A 9,760-nucleotide genomic window follows, 5' to 3' on the forward strand; every position below is an offset into this window, starting at 1 on the left:
ATGCGGGGCTCCATCCCAGGACCCTGGGATCATGACCCGAGCTGAAGGCAGACGCTTAACCAACTGAGCCACCCCTTAACCTTTTATTTTTAATTCTACACAAGATATATCATCACATTTTAGGAGGAAAATTTTCAAACAATATAGATAGAATGATAAAACCCTTTACAAAATAGACGGAAAAGGCCTTCCACAAGATTGCCAGCCCAACACACACACACAAACACACACACATACCACACACACATACATATTCACACACACATGCATACTTGCATTCACACACACTCATCCTAACACATACACACATATATACTTTTAACCTCAGGTTCCACCCTGATAATAAATCACTGGAGATAAAGCACTGTTATATTTGATGTACATCCTTCCAGATTCCTTTACTCCCATGAAGAAATAGGTTGTTTAGCTTTTGGCTTTCGGCTCGGGGAGGCAAAGGTGCAACTTTCTTTGGTCGTCCCGAATCCGGGTTCATCCGACACCAGCCACCTCCGCCATGCCGCCTAAGTTCGACCCCAACGAGATCAAAGTCGTGTACCTGAGGTGCACTGGTGGCGAAGTCGGTGCCACGTCTGCCCTGGCCCTGAAGATCGGCCCGCTGGGTCCGTCTCCAAAAAAGGTTGGTGATGACATCACCAAGGCAACCGGTGATTGGAAGGGTCTAAGGCTGACGGTGAAACTGACCATTCAGAACAGACAGGCCCAGATTGAAGTGGTACCTTCTGCCTCTGCCCTGATTATCAAAGCCCTCAAGGAACCACCAAGAGACAGAAAGAAGCAGAAAAACATTAAGCACAGTGGAAATATCACTTTTGATGAGATTGTCAATATTGCCCGACAGAGGCGACACCGATCTTTAGCCAGAGAACTCTCTGGAACCATTAAAGAAATCCCGGGGACGGCCCAGTCTGTGGGCTGCAATGTAGATGGCCGCCACCCTCGTGACATCATAGATGACATCATAGATAACATCAACAGTGGGGCGGTGGAATGCCCAGCGAGCTAACTACAAAGCAAAATGTTTCAATAAAGGATCATTTGACAACCAGTGGAAAAAAAAAAGAAAAGAAATAGTTTGTTTAGCGGTCATGTGTGTGGTTGACACATAAGTGGTTGTAAACCTAATGTCCTGCAACTTACTCTTAGAGATTATACATATCTTAACTATCTCAGTCATCTGTTAGCTGATATTATTTATTGTATTACTTATTATGTGCACTATTCCAAGCAAGGTAGCAAACAAGATGGACAACCTCTTGGGGCTCACATTCTGGTGGGACATTCAGACAATAAACATATAAATGAATAAGTCATATAATTTCAGGTAGTATTAAGTAATAGAAAAATAGAGTGGAGATTAGGCAGGGGAGGTTTGTTTTGTTTTGTTTTTTGTTTTGTTTTTTACAACTACATAGTATTCCACAAGACGGATTACCATAGTTTGGGGGAGTGAATTCCAAATTTTTCCACTTGCTTCCCAGAGTAAGAAATACATTTTAAACTGCCATTCAAAACCCATCACAGAAACATATATGCATAAAACTGAAACATGCATGTATACGATTGAACAAATATTTCATGAAATAATGCTTACTCTGACCCAAAAGGAGGCACTGGAATTTTTTATTTTGTTCTATTTCATAAAAACAAACAAAAACAAAAACAAAACCCCTGCTAATCATGACCTGCTAAACTGTTTTCATTATCCAGTAGTAGATTATGACCTCAGTTTGAAAAATATTGCTTTAAGTCACCAATCCTCTAATGAGATTTAGACTGTTCATAATTCTCTATTACAAACAGCACCGCAGTGAGCTGTTTTACACTCATTTTGTAACTATGTATTTCTGAGAGCAAGATCCCTGATTGTGTAATTACTATAATTCTGATAAAATGTAGCCAGCATGCTGGAAAACTGAACTCTAATCCCCTTCTGTTACCACCATGACATATAAACTGACATATAAACTTCCGTTGGGCAAGTCCCTGGGCCTCTCTGGGCCTCAGTTTCCCCATCAGTAACCTGCCGATCGCTACACCCTAGAGTGTGCTCTAAGTTGAAAGCAGATGCCCCACCCCCTGACTCAGCGAGCATAGAACTTCTCTCTGAATCTGACTCCCCCTTTTTCCACTCCCTGTTTGGAAGAGGCCCAGGGAAAAGGGAAAAGGCAGGTCTGGGCACGAGGGCCCGAAGCAGGCAGGGCGGGGCAAGGGAAGGGCAAGAGGGAGGCCAGCCCCCAGTAGGAAATGAGACAGGGTAGGAATAACACTTTATAAGCCTGCCGCCTTCTTCCTCCTCCTGTCCCCTGGCCACCTTCCAGCCTCCTCCGTTCAACCTCCTCCCCTTCCAGACAGTCCTCACTTCTTTCCCTCTAGGCTGCAGCCAGCCGGAGCCCCCTGCCTGTCTGAGCCAGGAGCCCAGGTGGGGTAAGAACCTCAGCCCCAGGATGTTGACAACGTTCCTGCTACTTCTGCGTCTGCTGCTCCTGCCCGGCTGGGCCTTTTGTAGCCAGGAAGCCTCCGATGGTGAGTCCGGGGCACATCTTCTTTCTCGGGATGGTTCTGGAGACTCTCAGCCTGTCTGGGTACATGGGGAAGAGCAGAGGAGCCCTTCTCCCACAGTGCCTGTGGCTGCAGCCAGCCAGATCTCTCCGTAGGACAGGCAGGGTCCTGGGGACGGATTTGTGTCCCAAAGCCAAGGTGAGGAAGTGCAGTTCACCCAGGGAAGGGGGTGATGAAAGAGGCTGGGGGAATAGGACTGGAGAAATGGAAAGGGATGGGTAGAAAGGGTAAGGGGATCAGACGTGGGGAGAGGGGGTGAGTCAGGAGAGGGAGCGCTGAGAGTGATGTGGATAGGGAAGACAGGAAGAGACTTGGGGAAGAGATGAGAGATGGAAGGAATAGGAAGCCACTGGAGAGACTGGGGGCTGAGAGAAGCAAGGCAGAACAGGAGCCTGGAGAAGGTGGAAGATGAGTGGCAGGAGGCAGGGGAAAGTCTGGGGAAAGAGAAGCTGTGGTCCATGGGTGAACTTACAGGGGTCAGGCTGCCTGAAGTGGCTGTTTAAGCAGAGAAAGGAGTTATTGCCCTGTATCGTGACCGTACAGGGACCTCCTCCCCCCTTTCCCACAAGCTCCAGAGCTACAGTCCCCACCTCAGAGAGGTAGCAAATCACCAGAATTCTAGGAGCACTCACTTCGGTTAATACATGCACTGACTCATCTAACCCCCATGATATCTCTATGGCGGGCAATATGGTTATCTCTATTTTACAGGGGAGGAGACTGGGCGCAGGGCAGTTAAGAACCTTATCTAGTGTTACCCACACAGATCTACCTATTCACACCTGCAGACAGAGCACAACGTGGACACACACACACACACACACACACACACACATACACACACACACACACACGATTGACAACCCCAGACTCATCCCCTCCTCAAACATTCTCTGGACATCAACTCAATCCTGGGCTAGGCCCTTAATAGGTGTAGAAGGAAGAGATAACCAGACTTGATTCCATAGCCTAGGGGAGCCCAGTGTAGTCTGTGTATTTGGAGACAGTTATGTGGAATCTGGGATCATTGAAACAGACTCACTGTGTCTGGGAGGGTATGTATGTATTTATTTATAGATTTTATTTACGAGAGAGCACGAGCAGGGGGAAGGGACAAAGGAAGAGGGAGAAGCAGACTCCCTGCTGAGCAGGGAGCCTGATGTAGGCTCAATCCCAGGACTATGAGACCATGACCTGAAACAAAGGCAGATGCTTAACCCTCTGCGCCACCCAGGCATTGCTGTGTCTAGGAGGGTAAAGAGGAGAGGCATTAGGAAAACTTCTCCAAGGAGAGGGCAACAGAGCTGGGTCTTAAAGCACGAATAGAAGTTTGCCTGGAGGCAGAGCAACCTGGACATCACATCAGTCCAGAGGCAGCATGAGGAACTCCAAGTAGTTTACTGTATCTAAGTACAGGAAGAGGCCAGGGAAGGCAGTTGGGATCTGGTCTCCTGCAGCCTTGAATGCCAAGCTAAAGGCTTCAGACTTCATTCCTTGGACAGACATCCTATGGGGAGACAGTACAGCTGAGTGGCTAAAAGTGCTGGACTCACACTGCCTGCACTCAAACCTTGGATCTGCTATACCATTTTAGCCTGCTTCCCTTATGGACCGAGGTTAATAACAGTAGCCACTGCACTAAGCTAATGGGAGGAAAGCACAAATAAGATAATAATGTGTGTAGGTACAGTACTTGTCTCATAATAAGTACTTAATAGCTATTATTAGTACCTAATACTATTATTGATCGGCGAATGTGTCACTGGAGCATTTTAAGTAGGAGAAGGGCATAATCTTATTTCTGGGTCAGACGGAGGTGAGATTGGAAGGAGTGAAACCGAACAGTGAGGGCAGGGGGATGAAGAAGGAAGTTACTACCCAGGTCCAGATGAGAACCCATGAGGCCTGAAGTAGCGCAGTGGCCGAGGAGGCCGAGAACAGGAGATGGAATGGGATTTTACTGTAGGTCAGCGTTTGTTGACCAACCGGAAATGGGTGTAGTTAGGGGTGAGAGAGAGAAAGATCGGAGTGCCTCTTCCACTGACTGGATTACCCTGGGGCAAGTGGCTTCTGCTCTTCCCAGCCTCAGTTTCCTTATCTGTAAGACGAAGATTAATAATCCCTGTCCTCCGCTCCTGACAGGGTTGTGGGAGGATGGGTGGAAGAACACTTTATAACTATGAACGGCCGAGAAAGTGGGCGGCCAGCCTTTGGGTAGGGGGTTATTATCTCCAGCTTCACGCCGGCCCAAGGGCTGACGCGCTGACACCTACCCACAGGCCCTCGGAACCTCCACATGCTCCAGATCTCCTACTTCCGTGACCCCTATCAAGTGTGGCACCGGGGCAACGCGTCGCTGGGGGGACTAAGGACGCACGTGCTGGAAGGCCAGGGCACCAACGTCACAATCCTCCAGCTGCAGCCCTTGGAGGCGCCCGAAAGCTGGGTACACACAGAGGACCGTCTGAAGACCTACCTGAACGAGTTCCAAATGATGGTGCGGCTTGTGCACCATGAGCGGCGCTTGACCTGTGAGTGGCGCTCGCGCGCGGCGGGTGCAGCCTGGGCGCAGCGGGTGAAGGCGGACCCTGGAGGGTGGGAGGTGTGGCCTGTGGGAGGGACTGATGGGGGCGGGCCTTGGGGGGAATGGGCGGGGCCCCAGGAAGGGGCGGGGTTCCTGGAGGGGCCTCGTGGATGGCTTGGTCTCGTGTGAGCTGGCTGCTCCGAGGACCCCAGGTGTCACGGCACCTGCCTTTGCTGATTGCTGGAGCTTGAGCCTGAAGAGGAGTGGGCGTCCTAGTTGCGGGCCCTCCGTCAGGCCCTCTTCCCACTGGCTTGACCTCGGGGTAGACCCTGTTGGGAGGCCCTGTCCCTGATCCGCCCTAAACCCCCAAAGTTTATGTTCCACCTGATGGACATCCTCCCACACCTGGCACCCTCTCCACACAGCTCTCTCACCCTGAATCCCCCATCCACAGTTCCTCTGACCGTTCGCTGTTTCCTGGGCTGTGAGCTGCCTCCTGAGGGCTCTCCAGCCCAAGTCTTCTTCGAAGTGACTGTGAATGGGAGTTCCTTTGTGAATTTCCAGCCAGAGACAGCCTTATGGGTAGCAGGGCCCCAGGCACCCTCCAAGGTGGTCACCTACACTCTTCATCAGCTCAACTCCTACAATCGTACTCGGTACGAACTGCGAGAATTCCTGCAGGACACCTGTGTGCAGTACCTGCAGGAATATATCACTTCGAAAAACTCAAAAGGTATGATGGGATCGGGCATGGGCCTGTGTATTGGGTGGGTTCCAGGCAAATGGATAGACCTGAAGGATGAATACCTTGAGCAACAGGAGGCCCAGGGCTGGTGGTTTGGGACAGAGTATACACAGCTTATGTCACTTGGTGAACTAGCCCTCTTCCTTTGGGGTAAGAATTCCTTAGGGTTTGACTCAAACCATGGACAAGAATCTTGGGGGTATGTTCTTCAGGCTAACTCTGTGCATGTTCTGCAGGGAGCCAAACAGGCCGCTCCTACACTTCACTGGTCCTGGGTGTCCTGGTGGGCAGTTTCATCATCGCTGGTGTGGCTGTAGGCATCTTCCTGTGCACAGGTGGACGGCGGTGTTGATTACTCTCCAGCCCCCCTCTGAAAAAGGGCTGGACTGACAGGGGCTGGCAAGGGAAGATCTCAGCTCATGACAAAACCAAACAGATTCGCCATCTGGGATATTATATCCCAGAAGGTTTGGCATGGCAGCTCCTTTTCCCTGCTCTGCCCACCAAGAGTTTGGGGGAGGGGAAGGGAAGGGAAGGGAGGAAGCTAGGTAGACAGAGTTCTTGGTTTGCTGAGCACCTAAGAACTTGCATGCTTTGGCTGAACTGGTCTGAGAAGCGAATGCTTATCTATCTTTGTGGAAAACAGATGATGGAGTTGGGTGGGGGTGGGGGATGTCTATGACACATCCTTCATAGACAGAATTACCTGAGGCATTCAAAACACCTAACAAATATGAGAAGTCCATCCACAACCAAAATAAACAACATTCAGTGCTTCCAGGCACATCAGACTTGGGATGGGACGCTGGTAATAATAGAGGTAGACAGAAATAACCAGAGAAATGGTGAAAGTGTAAAATATAAGTAATATGGGAGCAAAGAGTTATTAACTACTTAATAATATTATTAATAAATTCATTACTTATGTATATGGCATTATTTTTTTTCCCTTTACTTTGCAAAACTTCTGGGAAAGTAGCCTATACCTTTTTCTTCTACTTCCTCATCTCCCACTCACTCCTAAACCACTGCAGCCTGACTTCCCTCTAAACTTCTTTAAGACCATCAATGACCTCTAACTGTAAACTCTTCATCCCACATGATATCTGCAACATTTTCCTTTGTGGACTAGAACCCTCTTTTTACCCTGACTTCTGAGATACCATACTTCTAATTTTTAGAAACTGTTCTGGCCACTCAGTCAATCCCTTTGCTTTTGTCATCTTACTCAATTCACCTTGGAAATGTGGCTTCCTTAGAATTCCATTTTTTGGCTCTTTTTGTTCTCAATTGAACTGTATCCTTTGTGGATGACCTACTAATTCCCACAGCTTCAAATGCCATCTATCTGCGGTGTTTTCCATGGGGAAGCAATATAATCTTGCCTTTGAAAGCAGGTGTTTTATCATCAAACAGACTTGAGTTTTACTTCTTTCAGCCAGGCATTTAACTTCTTCAAGTCTCAGTTTCTTCATAAACAAAGGGTATAATAAAATGTACCAAAAGGTTGTAATAAAAATAATACCTGCCTCTACTTCATAGAGGCATTACAAGTATGAAATAAGAATATACATATAATATAATATACATATATTCAATAAATATAGCACTTGCTGCTGACCTCCAGACCCCCCATTTACATTGATTCTTGAAAATCATCTCCACCTTAATATTTTTCAGACATTTCTAAGTCAACATGTTCCAAATTAAATTCCTTATCTTTCTCCCCAAACCTTTTCTCTCTCCTGTGTTGTTTACTATCAGTTAAACAGAATTACTATCAAATCATATCAGTGTAGAGACCTCAGTGTTAACCTTTATTTACTCCCTTTTCATCCCCACCTACAAAATATAGTATCTGTAGAATCTAATCCCCCTTTTCCACTCTCTTGCTTTTTTTCAAGATATGGTCACTCATCTCTCTGTCTGTGGCAGGCACGGAGGTGTGCCACCCAGTTCTACCTTCAAGGAAAGACTAGCCATTTAGCTACAGGGAGTTGAGGCAGCAGATAGCTAGCCTCTAGCTGCTTCAGTTCCTTCAGTATCTGCCTCACCTGCAGAGAATAGTCCTGCAGGAGGTCATGTTCCTCCTGGGGCTGTCCTCATCTGGTGACTGAGCAAAGCAAAGGTGTAAAGATTCAGCCATTCTGGGCCACTGCAGGACAATTCTGATAAGCAGTATTCACTCCAGGGTTCCTTGCCTGGGGGGCTGGGTCTCTGTCAGATCAACGTTGCAGTTTGACTTCTCCCTCCATTCAATCCTGCTTCTTTTCCCTCGTTAATATCTTCCACCTCAAACCGTCTCAGCATCGGCTTCCGGAAATCCCAACCTATGACTGACAATCTTTCTTTCTTTTTCTCTTTTTTCTTTCTTTCTTCCTTCCTTCCTTTTTTCTTTTTTCCTTTTTTCTTTCTTTCTTTCTTTCTCTTTCTTTCTTTCTCTTTCTTTCTTTCTTTCTTTCTTTTCTTTTTTTCTTTCTTTCTCTCTCTTTCTCTCTCTCTCCAGATTGAAAGATTTTCTCAATCTTGCATGTGGACTATGGCAGTAGCCTCCTCCTAACTATTTTCCTGGCCTCTAATTTCTCTGAGTTCTTATCCATCTACATGGCAATAAACAAACAAACAAACATAGATCTGATCATGTCATCGTTGTTCTACTTTGTAAATTCCCCAGATTTACTGAGCTAAATTTGGAATCCTCAAAATAATATTCAAGGCGTTGTACAATCAGGCCTCATCCTAAGTTTCAAATTTTGTATCCTCCCACTTCTCTTCACCCCACTGTGCTTTAGGTTCTCAATTTTAAAAGGATATTTTTAAATAACAGAAGTAATACAACAATACTAGCAACACAGAAATTTACAAAGAAAGTTTTACAAAGAGAAAAGTGAAAGACCTATGCTTTCTCTTTCTCCCCAACTCTTATCTTAACAGTATGCCAAGATTCTTAGTTTCCAGCAAGAGAAACCAACTCTGCCAACTTAAAGAAGAAATAAACATACTGGAAGGTTATCGTGTAATCCTCAGTTTGATAGGCAGGCTAGCTAATTAAGCTCAGGAAATGGAACCAGGAATCTCAGCCAAGTCACAACAGAGGAACAGTCTAGGTAAGGGGACCACAGCAGGAACCACTACCTCCATCACCATTGCATGCTGCCATCTTAAATGAATTCTGCTCTGTCTCTGCGTTTTTACACTATTTGCTCAAGATTCGAAGTCCTGATGGGAGCATCCAAACGACCAAGGTTAAATCACGTTGCCTTTGCCTTAGCTGCAAGAGGGGAAAAGGGAAACTCTATGGGATGTAGCAAGATTAGGGGGAAATGTATAGTTGTAAGTGCCTATATTAAAAAGAAATATCTCAAGTCAAAAACCTAACTTTCCACCTAAAGAAGGTAGAAAAAGAGGAGTAATCCAAACCTAAATCAAGCAGAAAAAGGGAAATAATAAGTACTATATAAAATAAGTAGAATAAAAACTAGAAAAACAATAAAGAAAATCAACAAAACCTCTTTTGTTGAAAAGATCAATAAAATTAACGAAACTTTAGGTAGACTTACCAATAAAAAAGTGAGAAGTTCAAGTTATAAAAATGTTACAGAAATTACATTAGAGAAATAAAAATGATTATAAGGAATACTACAAACAACTATATGCCTAATAAATTAGATAACTTGGATGAAATGGACAAGTTCCTAGAAAGACATCCATGCTTGACACAGATGCAGAAAAAAATTGAAACTCTAAACAGATATACAACAAATAAAGAGACTGAATTAGTAATTTTAGAACTTCCTACAAAGAAAAGCCCAGGCCCAAATTACTTCACTGGTGAATTCCACCACATTTAAAGAAGAATTAACATCAACCCTTGATAAACTCTTCCAAAAAATAAAAGAGGAGGGAACACT

The 9,760-nt window shown here is 45.8% G+C and overlaps 1 protein-coding gene and 1 pseudogene across 1 annotated transcript; both read left to right on the forward strand.

Annotated features, from left to right (window-relative positions):
• The first annotated feature begins 499 nt into the window (after positions 1 to 499).
• On the forward strand, positions 500 to 1,024 carry LOC148163599 (large ribosomal subunit protein uL11 pseudogene; annotated as a pseudogene).
• Positions 1,025 to 2,119: 1,095 nt separating this feature from the next.
• Positions 2,120 to 6,734, forward strand: PROCR (protein C receptor). Its single transcript, XM_028118767.1, has 5 exons — positions 2,120 to 2,190; positions 2,395 to 2,544; positions 4,860 to 5,111; positions 5,559 to 5,837; positions 6,086 to 6,734. The coding sequence occupies exons 2-5, from the start codon at positions 2,466 to 2,468 to the stop codon at positions 6,199 to 6,201; spliced, it is 726 nt and encodes a 241-aa protein (XP_027974568.1). The 5' UTR covers positions 2,120 to 2,190; positions 2,395 to 2,465; the 3' UTR covers positions 6,202 to 6,734.
• The last annotated feature ends 3,026 nt before the right edge of the window (positions 6,735 to 9,760 follow it).

Source organism: Eumetopias jubatus, unplaced genomic scaffold, assembly GCF_037043125.1.
Source record: "Eumetopias jubatus isolate StellerSeaLion01/CBP00866 unplaced genomic scaffold, mEumJub1_p1.0 scaffold_9, whole genome shotgun sequence".
Classification (NCBI taxonomy): Eukaryota; Metazoa; Chordata; class Mammalia; order Carnivora; family Otariidae; genus Eumetopias; species Eumetopias jubatus.